Source organism: Cricetulus griseus, chromosome 4 (genome assembly GCF_003668045.3).
Source record: "Cricetulus griseus strain 17A/GY chromosome 4, alternate assembly CriGri-PICRH-1.0, whole genome shotgun sequence".
Taxonomy (NCBI): Eukaryota; Metazoa; Chordata; class Mammalia; order Rodentia; family Cricetidae; genus Cricetulus; species Cricetulus griseus.
In genome coordinates this window covers 88,380,450-88,401,044 of record NC_048597.1, presented here as the reverse complement: position 1 = coordinate 88,401,044, position 20,595 = coordinate 88,380,450, and the positions used below count along the sequence as shown (strand labels likewise).

The 20,595-nt window shown below is 50.4% G+C and overlaps 2 protein-coding genes across 5 annotated transcripts; both read right to left on the bottom strand.

Annotated features, from left to right (window-relative positions):
• Positions 1 to 973: 973 nt before the first annotated feature.
• On the bottom strand, positions 974 to 11,248 carry Znf358 (zinc finger protein 358). Of its 4 annotated transcripts, none has more exons than XM_035443205.1 (3): positions 4,956 to 5,094; positions 3,640 to 3,702; positions 974 to 2,806 (listed from the first exon to the last, which is right to left on the bottom strand). In XM_035443205.1, exons 2-3 carry the CDS (start codon positions 3,652 to 3,654, stop codon positions 1,046 to 1,048), a joined length of 1,776 nt encoding a protein of 591 aa, XP_035299096.1. In that variant the 5' UTR covers positions 3,655 to 3,702; positions 4,956 to 5,094; the 3' UTR covers positions 974 to 1,045. The 4 variants fall into 4 exon arrangements, with proteins under 4 accessions (XP_035299096.1, XP_027271571.1, XP_035299097.1 ...); XM_027415770.2 differs by having other exon boundaries at positions 974 to 2,769; positions 4,956 to 5,078; XM_035443206.1 differs by lacking the exons at positions 3,640 to 3,702; positions 4,956 to 5,094 and adding an exon at positions 11,226 to 11,248 and having other exon boundaries at positions 974 to 2,769.
• On the bottom strand, positions 10,079 to 19,668 carry Tex45 (testis expressed 45). Its single transcript, XM_035443207.1, has 8 exons — positions 19,116 to 19,668; positions 15,523 to 15,626; positions 15,333 to 15,433; positions 13,175 to 13,287; positions 12,977 to 13,086; positions 12,463 to 12,664; positions 11,226 to 11,311; positions 10,079 to 10,329 (listed from the first exon to the last, which is right to left on the bottom strand). The coding sequence occupies exons 1-8, from the start codon at positions 19,666 to 19,668 to the stop codon at positions 10,102 to 10,104; spliced, it is 1,497 nt and encodes a 498-aa protein (XP_035299098.1). The 3' UTR covers positions 10,079 to 10,101.
• Between the last annotated feature and the right edge of the window lie 927 nt (positions 19,669 to 20,595).

Here is a 20,595-nt window from a genome sequence, read left to right as displayed (position 1 = left end):
AGTTCCAGGCCAGCCAGGAGTACAAAATGAGACCCTATCTCAACAAACAAATGAAGGGAAGAGATGGTTCAGTTGTTAATCCTGGGTCAGTACCCAGGAACCACATGGTGGTTCACAACTGCCTGTAGCTGCAGTTCCAGGGCACCTGGCACCACTCTGGCCTCCCTGGGCACCAGGAATGCACTCCATTCACTTGCACATAGGCAAAACACTCATGCACATGAAATAAAAATAAAAACTTTAAATAAAACCCAACAGGCTGGTAGATGGCTCACCAGGTAAAGACACTTGCTGCCAGCCCAGATGAGTTTAGTTCCCAGAACCTTTATGGTAGGAAAACCAACTCCTGAAAGCTATCTGATCTCCACACAAAATGAATGTACTTTGTAAGTATATAAAAGATGCCTCAGTGGTTAAGAGCATGTACTGCTCTTACAGAGGACCTGGGTCAATTCCCAGCACCAAGATCATGGTTCATAACCATCTGTAACTCCAGTTTCAGGGGATCCAATGTCCTCTTTCTGCCTGTGAGGGTACACAGATTTACATGCAGGCAAGAACATTTATACACATCAAATAAAAATAAATATTTTAAGATAAAAGCAATAATCACCAAGATAGTCTAGCTTTTTGTGACAGTTTCACTACACAGCCCAATCCTCCGGCTACTACCTCCAGAGTGCTGGGGTGACAGGCCTGCACCACTACACAGGCTAACAGGCATTTGGTAAGCACATAAATAGGTAATCTCTACTCCTCTAGTGGCATTTCAAGGGCAAAGAGGTTAGCTCAATGACCCAATGGATTGTCTTTGGTGCCCTTCAGAAGCTTCCATGGTCAGCCCACTAGAACATCAGCATGCCAGAAATCCCAGCCTAGACGGTGTGCCTACACAGATCTGGCTGGCTCTGACCACACCCTCCAACCCTACCTGCAGTAGGAGAAATCAAAGGCAAGCAACGACGACACAGAGTCAGGAGGCAGGAGGATTTTACTATGAATATAACACACTTTCCCCAAACCACCATGGATGCCAGTGCCCCCTTTATCCATCAGGCCCCAGCAATGCCCCTTCCTCCTTTACCCACTTGGGACTCTCTCCAGTTGTAAGGGCTGGGCTGGGACTGTCATGAGTGGGAGAGCAGGGGTCAGTTTGGGACTTGCGGTTGGGGTCAGCACTGGGGACAAGATCGGGGTTAGAACTGGGATCAGATTCTTGGTTAGGACTGGGTACCACATCAGGGTCAGCATCATGGCCTGGCTTAGGGTCAGAAGATAGAACAATATCAGGACTGGCAATAGATCCTGAGTGGGCCTGGAGGATGGGATTTCGGAGGGAACCCAGCACAGAAGTTGGGTCAGGACTTCGGGCAGAGCTGGCACCAGAGCTGAGGTCCAGGCCAGATTCCAGCACAGAAACAGCTTCAGGACCTAGGAAAGAGATCTGCCCTGGCCGCCTCATAGATACGGGGCTCAAGCCAGACCCGAGGCCCAGCCCAGCTGCTGCGGCGGCAGCTGCTGCAGCTGCAGCTCCCTCATGCACCCGCTTATGCTTGGTGAGGCTGGAGGCCTGGCCAAAGGCCTTGCCACAGAGCTGACAACGGTAGGGGCGCTCGCCAGAATGGACGTGGAGGTGCTGCAGGAGTGCCGAGCTCTGCCCAAAGGCCTTGGAGCAGTGTGGGCAGGCATAAGGTCGCTCACCAGTGTGGATACGGAGGTGGTGCTGCAAGTTGGAACTCTGCCCAAAGGCCTTGCCACAGTGGGGACAGCGGTAGGGACGCTCAGCCGTGTGGGTGCGCTGATGCTGGAGCAATGCTGAGCTCTGCCCGAAAGCCTTGCCGCACTGCGGGCACGGGTAGGGACGCTCACCAGTGTGGGTGCGCAGGTGTTTAAGCAGCGCAGAGCCCTGCCCAAAGCCCTTGGCACATACCGGGCACTTGTGGGGACGAGGGCCACCGTGTGTGCGCAGGTGTTGGGCCAGCAATGAGCCATGACCAAAGGCCTTGCCGCACACAGGGCAGTGGTGTGGCTTCTCCCCGCTGTGGCTGCTGCGATGCTTGAGTAGCGTGGACCGCCAGCCGAAGGCCTTGCCACAGGCAGCACACTGGTAGGGCCTCGCACCAGTGTGGATGCCTCGATGTTGGGCCAGTGTGGCACCGTGGCTGAATGACTTGCCACAGTCGGGACAGCGGTAAGGCTTCTCTCCACTGTGGGTGCGTCGGTGTTGGCTCAGCCCAGAGCTTCGACGGAAGGCTCGTCCACAATCAGGACAGGAGAAGGGACGAGGTGGACTGGCAGGGGCCGGAAGCACCTCTGGGCTGGTGGCCAAGATTTCAGGGGTGGCAGTGAAGCCAGAAGGAAGGGAATCCACATCTGGGGCAGCTGGGCTGACGGTGTCATTGCTTGGGTCGAGAACCAGGGGCACCGGGCCAATGACATCAGGATCAAGGTCGAAACTTGAAGACATGGGATCCAGATCTTGGGAACCCGAGTCTGGCTTCCCCAAAATGGATTGTGGAGCTTCTTCTGCCTCAGGGTCCAGATCTTCAAAACTGGCATCCCCATCTTCTGAGACAGTGTTGAGGTCTTCCGGCTCTGGCTCCAGGCTTTCAGAAATAGGGTCTGGATCTTTGGAACTGGGGTCCAGGTCTTCTGGGTCTGAGTGAAGGTCTCCATAAAGTGGCTTAAGGCTCTTGTGGCCTGGGTTCCTAACCAGGACTGAGCGCCTCATCCTAGAAGTAGAACTGCTTGCGGCTTCTGGACCAGAATCTGCAGTAGGAGCACAGGAGGTTGGTGGAGGGAGGTTCTGGGGAAAGAAGGGAGATGGGACTGGCCATGCCACATACAAGTCCCTGTTAACCACATACAGATTTTGTCCTTGTCTTTAACCACAGGAAGAGTCCTAACTGGTGTCCTAGCCAGGTTTTAGAATAGAGGGACTCCCAGTGGGACACGCTGGGACACTCCCTTTCTCCCTTTTCAACTTAAACCTGGATGGGATAAGAGGCGATCTTGAGATCTTGTTTTTTAAACAGGGTCTTGTGCAGCCTGGGTTGTCTTTCAACTTGTTATATAATCAAGGATGAGCTTTAATTTCTTATCCTCCTGCCTCAGCCTCCTGAGTGCAGAGTTACAGGCTGTGCGCAACAACATTCAGCTTAGGTAGTACTGGAATTCAAACCCAGGGTTTCCTGCATGCTGGGTGAGTGACATCTCCAGCCCCATCCTGAGCTCTCGTGGAGGGCAGCTTGGGTTTTATGGGAGACAGTTCTAAGGTCGGACACCCTTAATCTGGGGAAAAGGGAGTCAGGGTTCTTTGTTCCCCATGAGGTCATGTCTGAATTCTTGCCCCACCTTGGAAAGTAGTAGATCTGGATGTTCCTGGTGGAGAGGGGAACTTGTGTGGGTTGTCCTACAGAAGTAGAATGGGTAGAGGGAAGGTGGAGACGGTAATGATAGCTGGTGCCCCTACTGTGCCACAGTGAAAAGGGCAGGGACCCTCGTCTGCTTCCAGGGAAAAATTCTAGACCTCACAGCTTGGGTGGGATATATTCTCTCCTAGACAGAAGATCTTTGATGTCTATTCCCTAAACTAGAGGACATGGGAGAGGAGACCTGAGCTAGCAGCTCAGTACACACCTGTAATCCCAGCATTTGTGATGCTAAGGCCGGAAGATCTGCACAATTCAAGGACAGCCTGGGCTAAAAAATAACATACAGTTTTCAAAATTAAGGAGAATGCATACAGGGGCCTCTCCTGGGGAAGGGGGTGCCAGGGCCACTAAGAACCCCACAACCAGAAAGGTGGGGAGAGCAGTTGGTAGATGTATTTTCCAATTGGCTAGAAGATTGCAAATTTTCACCCTTGGTGAATAGCCTGTGAAAACAATAGCTAGGGCACTGTGGGGTAACAGAGAGAACTGGGGGTGGGGGCAGAAAAGGGGAGAGGAGGAATGTCTCCAGGGAAGGGAATTCCTGAGACACGGACTCCATGATTGGGGTATTGGGACTGTGTTAGGGGAAAGGCTGGGGGTGGGGGGCACAGACAGAAAGGGAGAATATAATATAGGTCTACCCCGGGGCTGACGGAACTCTTTGTTTGTTGGGCTGGGCTTTGGGGGATTAAGGAGACCTTCTAGGCCCCAAGCTCATACCCAGGAAACAGTACACAGAGGGGTGCTGAGTTCTCCAACAACTTCTCTACCCAGGCCCACTGTTGGAGATTAGTGGGCAATATTCCTGGGTGTCCTCCCAGGTTTCTGGGAGGCAAGGGACTTTTAGATTGCTTTCGAAGGAAGCAGCCTCATGGACTCCAATCTTAGATGGAAACTCCCATCTCTTGGATGGGAGGTGGGAGGGCAGGTGCACCCCATTGCACCCTCTTGGGAAACGGGTTTCAAAGAACTCCCAAGACTGGAGGTTCGAGATAACAATAACTGGGATTTTTCCTGGGATCCTTGAGGTAATTCTACACCTCCCTCCTAGACACACACACACACACACACACACACACACACACACACACAATGGAGTAAAAGGCCTTAAGTCCCACATCGGAAGAACAATACCCCAGGCTTCTCTTCGTTTCCAGAAAGAAAGCACATCTCCATCACCTCCTGTAGCAAGGAGGCGTCCTGCACTGTAGGACCTTAGAACTAGCAGGAGCCTCCATCCATCCCAATCTCAGGCTCACTGTGGGGGGGTTTAGGGGTCGCCCCGGGGGTGGCGGGATAAACGCACTAGGCCTGAGCTCCTCGGGACCCCCTTTCACCGCGTCTGCCACCTTGACGACCCAGCTCGAGAGCTGGCACCACTCACTCAGCGAGGGGTGCATATAAGTAGCCCGGAGCCGCGCCCCGCACCCTGCTGTTAGTGTGGGGGGCCTCCTCCCAGCCACCTCCCCCTTTAGCCCAGCCATCCCCAATCCGGCCCGATCCGCTCTCGGGGTCACTCACCCGATGCCCCTCGCCCCTGCCCGGCCTGGCTGCACCCGCGCTGGCCAGCCGGCGTCTCCCCGCCCAGAGCTTGCAGGAAACCCCACCGCCCGCCAGCCCCGCCGGCGGCCCCCTCGGCCCAGCGGCCCCGCCAGGCGCTCCCGGGGAGCGAGAGGGGCCGGCCGAGGGCCGCTGCGGGAGCTGCTGGGACTTGTAGTTCGCCCGCGCCCTCGGCGGCCGGCGCCATCGCTGCCCCCGCCCCCCAGGCTAAGCCTTTGTCCCGGCCCGGGCCACCCGGGTCCGCGCTCATCCAGACTTTGTCTGCGCCCTACCAGCCCGCGCCACCCTGGCGCGACCCCTCCATTCACCCATGTGCCTCTTTCGGCCCCTTCTCCGATTCTGATCTGGACTCTCTCCATCTGTAACCCTGTCTCTGTCTCCATCTGTACATCTATCTCTCTTTCATTCTGTCCTCTCTGTCTCTTTTGCCTTCACTACATATATATATATATGATTTAGTGTGTATGCGTGCCGTGTTGTGAATGGGAAGTCAGAGGACAATTTGCAGGAGTCGGTTCTCTTTTTCCACTGTGTAGGGACGGCGTACCTGTACCAGCTGAACCCTTTCTCCAGTTCTCCTTTCTTTCTCTGTCCCTACCAGAATGTCTCTTTTTCCTTTCAATTTGCTTCCTCTGACCCGGGTTATTTTCTCTGTCTCTACCCTCTTTTGTCTCTGTCGGCCTCTGTTTTGGCCTTTTGCCCATTTCTCTATCTTGGTCAAACAACAGCTATCATGATATCCAAACACATAGGCAAAGGAAGCTTTGAGAAGTCTTGCAATTTAAAAATGTATCTGTCTTTGCTTTACCCAGTATTATCTCAAAAAGTTCAGGGCTGTCAAAAGGTCACAGTGGATGAAGGTTTGTGATGAGATGGGTGGGGTTAGAGGGGTGACTCAGCCCATAAACTGCTTGCTGCAGAAGCAGCTTGAGGACCTGACTTCAGACCTCTGGCACTCATGTGGAAAGGCACCTATAATACTAGATTTGAGGTGGCCGAAGCAAGAGGATCCAGGCACTCACTGGCCAGCCAGTCTAGCTGAATCAGTGAGTTGCTGGGATTAAAGGCATCTGGAAGCAGAGGTAGGTGGATCTCTGTGAGTTCAAGGCCAGCCTGGTCTACAAGGTGAGTTCCAGGACAGCTAGGACTGTTACACAGAGCAACCCTATCTTGAAAAAACAAGAAACCAAACCAAACAACCCCTCCCCCCAAAAACACAAATAAATAAATTCAAGATAAATAAATATAAAAGGTGGTGAACAATTGAGGAAGACACCTGAAGTCAACCTCCGTCCTCTACATACACGTGCACAGCACCCCCCCCATGCAGTTGTTTGCTCTTAGCACCCCTTACTATTGGGTAATCTTTTCATGCCCTGCCCCCAAGTAGTAAAGTCTGACACTTCCGTCTGCTCAGCTTCCTATTCTAATCGCAGTTCAAGAAGCTGGTGCCAGTGCTGATATCGGGAACAGGGACACATTCATTCGGTTAGCCAGGATTGAGGAGGGCTCTAGACCAAACAGACGCATCTCCCTCCACCACAGAGGGAATGAAAGCAAGCCCTGGGCAGCTGGCAGCTGGACCCGGACATTCTTGCCTGAGCATAAACAATGGCCGCAGACTGAAGCAAATGGTTCAGCAAGGCCACCCTCTGACCGTATCTGAACTAAGACTGACACAAGAATAGGCTGCAACCGGACTGATGACCACACATCCCCTCTTTTCCCCCCGTAATACAAATGACTGACCCTCTCTGCCAGCCACAGCCCACACTCCACTTTCAAGCCTCCCACATCTCTGAGATAAAAGTCCTGGAATCTCAGCCACAGACTGCATCAAACACAACTGCTTCAATTTTCCCTAAAGCCACCCAGTACAAGAAGTCTCCCAACCCTCTCTTGCTAAAGAGCCGCTTCCTGTTTGCTTCTTTGGATCTTTCTTCCTGAACACAGAAGCTAGTCTCCCTCCCTCCTTTTTCCCTCCCTGTCTCTACAAGGTCTCATGTAGCTCAGGATGACCTCAAACTCACTATGTAGCTGAGGAAGGCTACCCTGGGCTAAATGAGATACTTTTTCAAAAACACAGAAACTAAGCAGACAAAAACTAAAAGCAAAATGCCTCCAGTCAAAACCAAAATAAAAGGAATCACCTCCTGGGAAAAAAAGAATATTGAGATGTGGCGATCTCTCCAGACACCAAATTCCACCTCATGGTGGAACTCAAGTCTCCCCAGGTGGCCACAAGTTGGACCTGCTGGGCCATCTCACTGACCCCTCCATTGAGTTGTTTTTGTTTTGTTTGCTTTAGTTTTTTTGATATGGTTTCTCTGTAGCTTTGGAGCTGTCCTGGAACTCCCCTCAGTAGACCAGGCTGGCCTCAGACTCACTGAAATCTGTCTGCCTCTGCCTCCTGAGTGCTAGGATTAAAGGAGTGGCCATCATCGCTCAGCTTCAGTGAGGTCTTGAAAGACATAAGCTTCTTGCACACATTCTTTGCCAAAGAAGAGATTGCTTCTACTCCCTGTGAAATGTGAGAGCTGAATTCTCTGTCCACACTAAATGAGGAAGGTAATGAGGTAGATGTAAAACTGGGATGATCAGAGATAATCTAGGGGGATTCTAGATGCCTGTTTCTCCTGACATATTAAATATTCCCAATCCACAGAGCCCAAGCATCCATCTCAGGAGTCAGAGCTCACTCCAGGTTTTTATTTACCCTTCGGTTAGGTTATGACTTTAAATGAAATGGATGGTCTGGGCAAAGGTCTGTTGCTAGGAGACAGGATTCAGAAATATAAGACCCTAGATGGAAAAGTTTTCGGTGTGGCCAGGCATGGTGGTGAATATCTTTAACCCCAGCACTCAGAAGGCAAAAGCAGGCAGATTGTTATGAATTCAAGACTAGCCAGATCTACTCAGTAAGTTCTAGGCCAGCCAAAGCTATATAGTGAGATCCTTTCTCCAAACAACAAAAGAGAAACAATACAACAACAGAAAAAAAAACAAAACAAAACAAAAAACATCGTGGTGAGAGCCAGAAGGATGACTTAGTGGGTAAAAGTGCTTGCTGCCAAGCCTCAGTTTAATCTCCCCCATCATCCACATTGCAGAGGGAGAAAACCAACTCCTACAAGCTTTCTTCTGACCTTTACCCAAGCAACATGACCCATGTGCCCCACAACAACCTGTACTAAGTAAATGAATGTTAAAAAACAAACACACACACACACACTAAAACTTTAAAAAGTCTGACCTGGTGCCCAGGTCTCTATTACACTCAATATCCCTGCCCAATGCCTTTGTTCAACACTAGCCATCTTCTCTTTTTTTAAGCTAACTACCTTAAAGACTAAAAAAAAATTACTCATTTTTGTGTGTGTATGGGTGTTTTGTCTGCATGTATGTCTGAGCTCCACATAGAAGCAAGTGCCACAAGGGCTCAGAAGAGGGCATCAGACCTGGAGTTATGGACAATTGGTTTAGGCACCACATGGGCACTAGGAATTGAACCCAGGTTCTCTGGAAGGAGCCAGTATTCTTAACTGCTCAACCATCTCTCCTGCCTGATTTTTAATTTTTTTTTTTTTAATCAGGGTTTCTTTGTGTAGCCCTGGTTGTCCTGGAACTCACTCTGTAGTCCAGGCTGGCCTCAAACTCACAGAGCTCCCCCTGCCTCTGCCTCCTGGGTGTTGGGATTAAAGGAGTGCGCCGCCGCCGCCGCCGCCGCCGCCGCCGCCGCCGCCGCCGCCACCACCACCACCACCCAGCTGATTTTTACTTTTTAATTACTTGTGGAAGTGCATATCTCTGTGTGTTTGTGTATGTGAGTTCAGTGCACTCTGAAGCTAGAGCACTGGGGTCAGACTCAGAGGTGGGTGTGAGCCACTGGACGTGGATGCTGGGAATGGACTCTGGTTATCTGCAAGAGCAGCCAGTGCTCTTGACCCTCTCCAGACCCACTATTCTTATTCCGTGTCATTCAAACATCAGAAGAGCTGGGCGGTGCACGCCTTTAATCCCAGCACTCGGGAGGCAGAGGCAGGTGCATCTCTGAGTTTGAGGCCAGCCTGGTCTAAAGAGTGAGTTCCAAGACAGCCAGGGCTACACAGAGAACCACTGTCTTGAAAACAACAACAACAAACCATCATTAAGATCCTGCTGTAGTGTCTTATTTTGTTTTTTCATGCCAGGCTCTTGTTTTGTAAAACTGGTATCCACAATGTAGCTCAGGAGGCTCAAGTTCCCCATCCTCTTGCCTGAGTCTCCAGATGTGCTCCACCACACACAGCTGCTCAGGTATCTTGATGATGTCATTCTCTCCAGTACATACAACCCTCAGCATTGGGTACTTGTCTCAACACTATAAGAAAATATCTGATAGAAGCTCACAGTTTGGGGACTTGGAGATGTGTCAGCATTAAGAGCCACAAACTGCTCTTCCAGAAGACTGGGATTTAAATCCCAGAACCTACATGGTGGCCCACAACCATCTGTAACTCCACTTCCAGGGGATCCAAAGTCCTCCTCTGGCTTCCACGGGCACCAGGCCTGCACATGGTGTGCAGATATACACCCACATACTCTAGGGGAAAAAAAGAAAACCTCACAGTTGGAGGGTACAGTTCATCATGGTGGTATGGCAAGGTGACAGGAGCTAAGGCAGCTGGTCACATTGCTTCCACAGTCAGGAGGTGGCCCATAATGAAGACTGCTAATGCTTAGGCCATTTTCTCTTTCTTCTTCAAGCTGGAACCCTAGCCCATGAGATTGTGCCACCTACTTTTAGGGTCTTCTCTCCTTAATTAACCTAATCTAGAAACTCTCGTGTAACATGCTCAGGGATTTGTTTTCACAATTATTCGAAATTCTGTCCAGGGCAGCCAAGATGGCTCAGCCAATAAAGACCTCACCACAAAGCTTGGTCCTTGGGGGTCTGGGATCGATTCCCTGGAACTCATCTGGTGAAAGGAGAGAAACAATTTTGCAAGTTACCTCCTGACATCCCTCCCTCACTGTGGCATGCCCATGATAGAGCTCATACACATACAAATCAATGTAAAAAAAATAATCAAAGATAAAGCCTGTCAAGTTGACAATCAAGTGGTATTTATTGCTGGCTCAGGCAGGGGTTCATAGGAAGCTGGGGGCTCTGAGGGTCTACTTTCTGTCTCCAGCAGCCAAATCTTTGGGGCGTGCCCAGAGGCACATGGCTCTCTTGAATGTTTCTTAGCTTCAGTACCAGCGGGCCCTGATACTTGAAAGGAAACTCGTCTTGATATTGGGTGGAGAAGAAGCGATGTCCACCCAGCGGGGGCTCTATATGGCTGTATTTGCACTGTGAAATCAAGGTAGGAGGTCTGTCAGCCAACCTTGTGGCTGCTCACCCACCCTGGCCACGTCTAGACCTCTCTGGGGAGGACACTGGAGGGTGAGAAGAGCCTCAGCCTGGTGGTCATTGTACCCTGTGTTAAGGACCTGAGTTCCATCCCTGGGGCCCACATGGTAGAAGAGAACTGACTGCTCCAAATTGTCCTCTGCCCTTGCCATGTATACCATGGCATGTGTGTGCCCATGCACACACACACACACACACACACACACACACACACACACACCACTAAAATAAAACGTCATAAAAGTATAACAATGGGGGTGGGCACTGCAGAGCTGGCTCATCAGTTAAGAACACTGGCTGCTGCTCTTCCAGAGGTCCTGAGTTCAATTCCCACAACCACATGGCAGCTCACAACCATCTATAGTGAGATCTGGTGCTCTCTTCTGGCGTGCAGGGAACACTAAAGGGAACACTGTATACGTGATAAATAAAAACAATTTTTAAATATTCCCTAGAATGACCCTAGGACTGTGGATGGTCCTAGGTGGCCTCTATGTGAACCCTTCTTTTGAGATTTAAACCCTGTCTGGTAATAAATGTATCTGAATTGGTGTGGACTTGAGAGTGGGGAGAAACTAAGGATGACCTTGAAGCTGGGTTGTCATTAACATGATCCCTAAATTCTGAATGGTGGTGCATGCCTGCTATCTCAGCATTGGGGAGGTGAAGGCAGGAGTTCTCAAAAAAAAAAAAAAAAAAATGACTGTTAGCTTGATCCTCAGCACTGACAAAGTTACTTTCATCCCAGGTTCCGACTTGACTGCCATCTGAGACTGGAGTTAACAATACTTTGAGGGGTTGCTGATGAGGGGATGCATCCCGTCCCTCGGACTCACCTTCTGCAACAATTCTTCTGTGATTTTGGCTCGAACTATTCCATGCGGCTTCATCATCTTTTGGTTCGTGGTTAAAAAATCTAATTCTGGAGATTTGGGTTTCGGGAAAGTTGGGGAACAGAGGAAACGAATGAAGCAGAATATGAGGGACTAAGGGTGGAAGATTCGGGGCTCAGGCACCTATGTTCAGCTGAGGCTAAGACAGTGCGGAGTGTGGGCGGGATCAAACCAGAGGCGCTTGGAGGAAGGGCGCTGTGCAGAGCTAGACTCTGACAGAGGAGGAGGGCTTAGAGATTGATTAGGGAGAATAAGAAAGGGGGAGGGCCGGGCGCCACTCTGTGAGTTCGAGGCCAGCCTGGTCTACAGAGTGAGTGCCAGGATAGGCTCCAAAAGCTACACAGAGAAACCCTGTCTTGAAAAACCAAAAAGAAAAAAAAAGAAATTGGGAAGGGTCTTGGCCAAATCATAGGATTGGAGTTACCATAGTCCAGGAGATGAGAGTTGTCAACCGAAGGGAGAGTTAATTCGAGGTAGGTGGTGGCAGGCATTTGAGGGGCAGAACTTTGGGTAGGGGACGGGGCTTTAGGAAGGGGAGGGCCTTGGGGACATGGGCGGGGCTTCCAGGGAGCTGTGAATCTTAAGAGATGCGCAGGTCTTTGGAGATGGGGTGAGGCTCTCAGTTACAAGAAAAGCTTCTAGACATAAGTACGCCTTTAATTCCAGCACCCGGGAGGCAGAGGCTGGTGGATTTCTGAGTTCGAGGTCATTCTGGTCTAAAAAGTGAGTTCCAGGACAGCCAAGGCTACACAGAGAAACCATGTCGGGGAGGAGGGGAAGGGAGTGAGGGAGAGAAGCAAGTATTTGGAGGTGGGGATGGGCTCCTAGGGGCGGAGCTTTAAGTTATGGGTAAGGCAAATAGGAACATGAGCAGGGGACTTCAGGGATGGGCAGATGTGTGGGGGATGAGGAGGGAATTGGAGCTGGGCAGGAGTGGGTGCGGGTGGGGTTTTAGTACTGTTGCCCTGCTTTCAGATGTGGGAGGGCCTTTAAGAATGAGGGGGTGTTTTCAGCAATGGACAGGGCTACCAGGGACAGAGGTCTTTAGAGTTGAAGCAGGGAATGGGTGCAAGGCAGGCTTCAGGGAAGGACAGGTTTTGAGTGAGGTGAGGCTTTCCAGGAACCAGGGCCGACCTTTGGGAATGGGGAGGGCTCTCAGGGATGGGTAGGCCACACTCACCACCTGTGCCCTCAGGCAAGCTACTCTGCAACAAAGAAAAGTTAAAGGTTCTCTTTTTTCGTTTGGTATCTGGAGGGCAGTAGGCTGAGCGCATGGATGTTTGGAAGAAGTCTCCCAGCAGCTTTTCTTCTCCCAGGGTCACATGATCCTTCAGTTTCTCATGGGACACATGTCGGCTTTGAGGGTGAGTCACAGGAGGCAGCTGTAGGAACACAGGTTTCTAGGGATCTCCAGTCCAGGGGCTCCAGCACTGAGAGTCGGTCGTGCCTCGTGGATAGCTCCCACCCTCTTGAGTTCCAGATGGGCTTAGATTTAATTCGGTTATTGTATTTTACAGACAGAAACATTGAGGATTATATTGGTGTGTGTGTGTGTGTGTGTGTGTGTGTGTGTGTGTGTGTGTGTGTGTAACCCAGGACCTGTGGTCTACACTGAACTGCATCTCTTGTTCTGTGTTTGAGACCCTCCTCCGCCCCTGAGGGCACACTGGCACCTTCTCCCTCTTGCTGCTGACCTCACCATAGAAGAACTTTGTGGAGGTAGCAAGGCTGCCAGGGCCAGGGCACCAGTTTCCTTTCAGGATGTGCGACTCCGGGGTCTTATCATGGTGAAGAACAAAAGGCTCTGCCAGAGGAGGGGTGTGTCTGTGTTGAGCAGCGAGACAACGTTGCAAAGGGAACTGGAGTGGAGTGCACACACAGTAGGCTCTCACCTGGCTCTCGGGGGTAGAAGTGGTCGTTCATGGTGGTCCTGTCATGGAACAGGCTGTCTCCAGGACCAATGCTCACCTGGTGGATGCGGGCTGCAGTCTGGGCCTTGTCATACCTCAGCAAAGTAAGATAGGATAAAGGTAGGTACTCAGAATCTCAGGAAAATGCTAGAGGCAGTGAGCCATGGCTGAGCCTGGGGTGCGTTAATTAATATTTGTATTAATTTTTGACACTATGTAGACCTGGCTGGACCTGAACTCACAGAGATTTGCCTGCTCCTGCCTTGGGAGTTGTATTGGCTAGTTTTTGTCAACTCAACACAAATTAGAATCACCTGGAAAGAGGTACCTTCAACTGAGAAATTGTCCCCATAAAATTGGCCTGCAGTGCCTGTCTGCTGGGTATTTTCTTCATTAATGATTGATGTAGGAAGGGTTGGGCCCCTGAGGGTGGTGCCACCCCTGGGCTGATGATCCTGTGCCATATACAAAAGTAGGCTGAGCTAGCCCTGGAGAACAAACCAGTAAGCAGTGTGTCTCCATGGTCTCTGCTTCAGTTCCTGCCTCTAGGTTCCTCCTTGAATTCCCTCGACTTCCCTCAACAATGGACTGTAACCTCTAAACCAAATACTTTCCTTCCAAAGTTGCTTTTGGCCTCTGTGCTTATCAGAGCCACAGAAAGTTGGACAGGAGTGCCAGGATTAAAGGCATATGCCCCTTTACACAGCCTTATTTATTTATTTATTTTTGTTTTTGGAGACAGGGTTTCTCTATGTAGTCCTGGATGTCCTGAAACTCACTCTGTAGACCAGGCTGGTCTGTTTCTGCCTCCTGAGTGCTATTTTATATGTATGTACATGTGGCACATGTGTGTGGGTGTTGGTAGAGCTAGAAGAGGGCATTGGATCTCCTGGAACTGGAGTTATAGGCTGCTGTGAGCCACCATGTGGGTACTGAGAACCAACACGTACTAAACTTTCCTTCTTTATTTTGGTGTGTGTGCTGGTATACCTGTGTTGTGTATATACTGAGTGTATGCAAGTGTGAGCCTGTGTGTGTGTGTGCAAGTGTGAGCCTGGCTGTGTGTGTGTCTGCAAGTTTGAGCCTGGCTGTGTGTGCAAGTGTAACCTGTGTGTGTACAAGTGTGAGCCTGGCTGTGTATGTGCATACAAGTGTAAGCCTGGCTGTGTATGTGCATACAAGTGTAAGCCTGGCTGTGTGCATGCAAGTGTGAGCCTGACTGTGTGTGTCTGCAAGTGTGAGCCTAGCTGTGTGTGTGCAAGTGTGGGCCTAGCTGTGTGTATGCAAGTGTGAGCCTGACTGTGTGTGTGTCTGCAAGTGTGAGCCTAGCTGTGTGTGTGCAAGTGTGGGCCTAGCTGTGTGTATGCAAATGTGAGCCTGACTGTGTGTGTGTCTGCAAGTGTGAGCCTGACTGTGTGTGTGTCTGCAAGTGTGAGCTTAGCTGTGTGTGTGCAAGTGTGAGCCTAGCTGTGTGTGTGCAAGTGTGAGCCTAGCTGTGTGTATGCAAGTGTGAGCCTGACTGTGTGTGTGTCTGCAAGTGTGAGCCTGGCTGTGTGTGTGTCTGCAAGTGTGAGCTTGGCTGTGTGTGTGAAAGTGTGAGCCTGGTTGTGTGTGTGAAAGTGTGAGCCTGGGTGTGTGTGTGTACCTGTGTTTGTTCCATGGTACTCATGTGGCAGTCAGAGTAGCGCTTATGGAAATCAGTTCCCTTCTTTCACTATTTAGACCCTGGGGACTGAACTCAGGTCATCAGGCTTAGTGGCAAGTGCCTTTAACCACTGAGCCATCTCATTGTCCCGTACCTTATTCTTTTGAGACAAGAGTCTCACCAAACCTGGAGTTAGGCTGGAAGCTGACAAGTCCCAGTGATCTCTCTGTGTGCATCACACCATGGGGATGACAGGCACATGGCCACAGCCAGCTTTTTAGGTAGATGCTAAGGATTTGAACTCAGGTCCTCATACTCATATAGCAAACACTTTACTATCTCCCCAGCCTCCTACAGGGTGCTTTCGTAGGCAATGTGGCACTGTGGTGGAGCTTGGATAGGACATTTTCAAGGCAAGCAGGAGTTCCAGAGCCCCGAGTGATTCACCCACGCACTGCTGAAAGCCATGTGTGGGCAGACTGTGCTCTTTTGTACCTGTGTGGTGGCAGCTCCTGAGGCTTGTACATCTGTTTCATGTATGAGCAATGTTCGCTGTAGCCACCCTTACTGTCTCCTAGGCTCACACTGGAGGAGGCCTGTGGGCAAAGGAAGTGAAAGGTCAGAGTCACCCTAGCTGCAGTGCTGCCCCCCACCTCCTGGCAAAGCCAGAGCTACCCTGCTTTACCCTTTTACACATCAAGGCAGGTGGGCCTGGAAGGGCCTGGAACTGATTCTTGTAGGAGGTGTTTTCCTGCTCCTTATAATTCCACTTCAGGGTGTTGGGACCCCCTAAGGAAGAAGAAGGGGGGGGATAGAATAGGACTGATTTTCTTCAGCCTTAAGGCCACCTGGGATTCTATCCATAGGAAGGTAGCCTGAGCAGCCCTGAGCATTCTAAACTGAAGGAACTCTGCAAACTATCACCAAAAATAATTAAAAAAAAAAAAAAAAAAAAAAAAAAAAGCTGTTGGGACGGGTTGGTGGGTCAAGCCTGATAACCTGGATTAGATTCCCAAGTTTCACATGGTGAGAGCAAAGTGTCTCCGGCAAGCTGTCCTCTGACCTCCATACTAGAGCCCTGGAACATGTACACATGCATATAAACACACTAAATGTAAGAAAAAAAAATCTACCAAGTATTGAGACAGGCCCTAAGCTAAGTCCATTCCCCTCCACTGCGCTTTCTTTCCCTCAGTCTCTCCCTCCTTTCCTCTCCTTCCTCTTCCTCTGAGATGGGGTTCCATGTAGTCCAGGCTGGCCTCAAACTTTTCACATAGTCGAAGGTGGCCTTGAACTGATTCTCCTGCTCCTGCCTCCCTACAGTGCTAGCTTTACAGGTTTGGCTACCATGCCTGGGCTCCTCCCTTCTTTCTTTTATATTCTGTTTTGTTTCAGGGTGATTTTATGTGTGCATGTTGAGACAATATTTTTATCAGTAGTCCTAGCTGCTTAGGAACACTCAGTTCTCAACCTTCTGAGTGCTGGGATCATAGACCCAGCTCAGGCTGGGGCCTTGGTATTCTCTCATTCATCTTTTTGTTTGTTTGTTTTTCGAGGCAGGATTTCTCTGTAGCTTTGGAGCCTATACTGGCACTCGCTCTGGAGACCAGACTGGCCTTGAACTCACAGAGATCTGCCTGTCTCTGCCTCCCGAGTGGCTGAATTAAAGGCTTGTGCCACCAACACCCGGCTCTCTCATTCATTTTACACCCTTGAGGCCCAGAGACTTGAAGCTGCCTGATAGAAACAAAGAGCATAGTAGCTGGACAATGGAAGAGCACTTGCCTGGCCTGTCTGAGACTCAGAATTCAGTCCCCAACAGGAAAAAGAAAAGGCTTGGGAAACACAGCAAAACATTTGTCTCACAATCATGAAGACCTGGGCTAGGATCTCCAGTATCCACCTAAAAAATCAGGTGTGGTGGCACAAGGTGGGAACCTCAGCACCTGCTGGCCACCAGCACAGCCTAAGGAGGATGGTCCAGGCCAGTGACAGGCCCTGTGTAATGAACTGAGAAGCTGGCTTTGGCTCAGGTTCCCTCTCTCATGGGAGACCTGAGCATGTACGTCCTAAAGTGTTCTCCATGGCCCCTCGTCCAAGGGTGGGCTGTGCCCCCCAACTCTGTGACAAGGAGGGAAGAAAATGGCAAAACAACCCAAGAATGAAAACATCATGTATTTGAGAACCACCAATCCCTACAGACACTACTACTGCTCATCCCATGATGGAAAATCCCCTGTAGTAGGAAAGGGAAGGTATTCAGCCCTGGGAAGCTCACCACATAAAGACAAGATAGCTCAGCCAGGAACTCCACCGGATTGCCTCAACTTGCACAGTCAGTCCCTGTGTCCTCATTACCACCCCATCCCCACCTCCTGCCGTTCTGGAGTTTGCTATGTAGAACACACTGGCCCAGAACTCACAGAGATCCGTCTGCCCCTGCCTCCTGAGTGCTGGGATTAAAGGCATGTGCCACCTGATGTCAGTTTCTGCTGCATGACCACTTGTTCTGAATATCGTTTCTACCTGCTGTTATTTTTTTCTTTTACTTGGAAACCTTACCTGTAAGGACAGCCTCACTGCTCTGCCTGGGCCTGTTTCAGTCAGGAGCACTGGGGCTTCCACAGGTGGTCTCTGCTGGATGCTCTGAGCTCCCAATATGAGAATGTTTTACTAGATATGGCTAGTTTCTACTGTGTTGTCACTTGCTTTTTCTCTGTTATTTTGGCTTGCTATATACTAATAAACTCACTCATGCAAAACTAAAAGTGTGGTTATCATAGCTCATTCTCTTAACCCACAAAACACTGTTTCAAAATAAAAGATGGAAGATGATCCAGCTTTAATACTCAAGGTTGTCCTCTAAGTACACAATTGTACCCAAACACACACACAAGAAACTAGAAACCCAGAAAATCAAAGCACAATTCAAAGGAAATCCTCTTAGTGACCACAGCTACAATTGCACTGGAGTCATTGCCAGATAATTCCAAAACATAAAACAAAACAAAAACAAAAACAAAAACAAAGTAGGGCCTCATGCACACTAGGCCAGAGTGTATTGAGGTATATTCTCAATCCCTTTTATTTGGTGAACCTCACCAAGTCACCCAGGCTAGACTTGAACTCATACTGTAACCAAGCCTGGTATTGAATTTCTGTGTCAACCTCTGAAGTGCTAAGATTACAGGCATGCACAGCTTTTTGTTATAGTGTGTGTGTGTGTGTGTATGTGTGTACACGTATGGGTGCGCGCACGCGTATGCGAGTGTGCGAGTGTTCACGCGTGTGCGAGCGCACGTTGTGCAGGCCTGAGAACGTGGAGTAATTAGTCCTCTGCTTCCACCATGTGGGACTAGGGATTGAACTCAGGTCATCAGGCTTTGCTGCAAGTGCCTTTTCCCAGGGAGCTATCTCACAGTTTCTGGAACTTGATATTTGGAACTGGCTGATTCTTTTGTGAGGTAGTGCTTCGTTGTACATGGTAGGATCTGGGGAGTAAGCCAAGAATTTGCAACATTCCCTTCCCCTAGTTCCTGAATGCTAGCCTTCCAGCTGTGAGCCACCACTCATTCTGTGGAATTTTTTGTTTTGTGTGTTCGTGTGTACATGGATACATGAGAATGTATATGCATGTGAAGGCCAGAGGTTGATGTCAGGTGTCTCCCTCAATTACACTCCATCTTATATTTTGAGACAGGGTCTCTCATTGAACATGGAGCTCTCTGATTTAGTTGGACTGTCCAGCAAATGGGGAGGGGTGTGTGTGTGTGTGTGTGTGTGTGTGTGTGTGTGTGTGTTTGTGTGTGAAAGCATGCATTAATGATCCTCCTGTCTCTTTCTCCCAAGCATGCATTGCCCTACCCGCTCTAACATAGGTGTTAGGTGGATGGAACTCGGGTTTTCATGCTTGCACATCAACAGTGCACTGACTGTCATCTCCCGAGCCTTGTTTTATTTTTTTTGAGACAGGGTCCCAGGCTAGCCTTGAACTCACTATGTAGCTGAACTCCTTGCCTTTCGCAATGCTGGGATGATAGGTGTTGGCCGCCATGCCTACTTTATACAGTGCTGAGGTCGCATACCAGGGCTTCATGCATACTAGGTAAACACTCTTAACAACTGAAGGACAACCTCAGCCCTGGCATCTTTGGTCTCTACTGGTTGGCAACTAGAAGCGTTTTCCTCTGCAATATGACAAAGCGGCCATGGGTGGGGGTGGGGTTGTGAGGAGTCACTGAGCCTCCTTAGGTGAACGCGGCCAGGGCGCGCGCTCACCCAGGTGAGCGCTGGGCACACGGGGCTGAGGCTCGGCGTCGTGTGGCTGGTAGTGTGCCTGGTACGAAGTGGGAGGGATGCGCAGGTGCTCCCTGTCGCCTGAGGGCACCGAGTCGCGGTCGAAGATGAGGCGCGCGCCCCGGATGTCCTCGCGGGTGTGCGGCGACAGCTCAGGCCAGCGGTAGTCAGAACGTGCGATGGGCAGGTTGAGAACAGGATGCGCGTCCGCGTGCAAGTGCAGGTTGCTGATCTGCATGGCTCGCGCGCGCTCCTTTATGCTCTCCAGTCGCTGGTCCCGCGACGGTAACTCGGGCGGCGACGAGAACGCGCGGCGCACCTCGGGCACGCGCTTCTGGGAGGCCCAGTGCGGGTCCCTTTGGAAGACTGTGGCTGGCGGTGGCGGAGCTGGGCGCCGCGCCGGGGTGATGCCGGAATAGGCCGGGAAGTCCCGGTGCGTCGTGCACTGCATAGTGTTTTCGTGCAGCCGCGGATCGGGGCCCAGAGAGAAGTGGGAGGCCTTGAGGAACTCCACGGACCTCGGGCACACCGGCATGGTGAGGCCTTGGCGCCACCTGCGAGGGTCGAAGACAAAGGCTTGAGCTTGTGACAACTACCTCCTCCACTCCAGGACAATGCTGCCTTTCAATGCTTGGCCTGACCCCAGGAAGAGGAAAGAGACTGTCTCATACTTGGCTCCTACTGTGTAGGGGGTATTGTGGTACTGTGCCGGCTAGTTTAGGTCAATTAGCCACAAGCTAGAGCCCTTTTAGAAGAGATAAGTCAGTTGAGAAAATGCTCCACTAGACTGACCTGTGGCACATTTTCTTCACTGATGATTGAAATGGGAGAGCCAACCGACTGTGGGTGGGGCCATCCCTGGGCAGGTTCTATAAGGCAGAGCAGGCCATGTGTAGCAAACCGGTAATCAACATTCCTCCATAGCCTCTGCTCTGACTTCCCCGCATGATGGACGAAAAGCTGTAAGATGAAATAAACCCTTTCCTCCCCAACTTGGTTTGGGTTATGGTATTTCATCACAGCAATAAAAACCCCGAGATAGGTTATCCTGGACATCAGATAGCAAAAATAGATCAAGAACCCTTGGCGTTCATTAGATGATTATGGGTCTGGAGACCACATACATGTATGAATGGATATTTAAACACTGCGATGGCCGGTGAATCTGAAATCATGTAGGAGGCAAACCTCCAGGCAGGCATGCAAGATTTGTTGTTGGAGGTTAATTGGGGTAAGATGTGACCCTGAGCTGGGTTCTGGACTGTACAAGTCAGCAGTTCTCAGCCTATGTGTCGCCCCTCTTTGGGGGTCGAATGATCCTTTCCCAGAGGTCCCCAAAGACCATCAGAAATCACTTACATTACCATTCATAACAGCAAAGTTACAGTTATAAAGTAGCAACGAAAATAATTTTATGGCTGGGGGCCACCATATGAGGTACTAAGTAAGGGGTCACAGCATC

What these genes read in the sequence shown, in the direction of transcription:
- Tex45 (XM_035443207.1), bottom strand. Translation starts at nt 19,668, where the DNA reads ATGCCGGTGTGCCCGAGGTCCGTGGAGTTCCTCAAGGCCTCCCACTTC. An exon ending in CTTCTACCCCCGAGAGCCAG is followed by an intron (nt 13,087 to 13,174) that starts GTGAGAGCCTAC and finishes CTCCTCTGGCAG; the next exon opens with AGCCTTTTGTTCTTCACCAT. An exon ending in CTTGCCTGAGGGCACAGGTG is followed by an intron (nt 11,312 to 12,462) that starts GTGAGTGTGGCC and finishes CCAAATCTCCAG; the next exon opens with AATTAGATTTTTTAACCACG.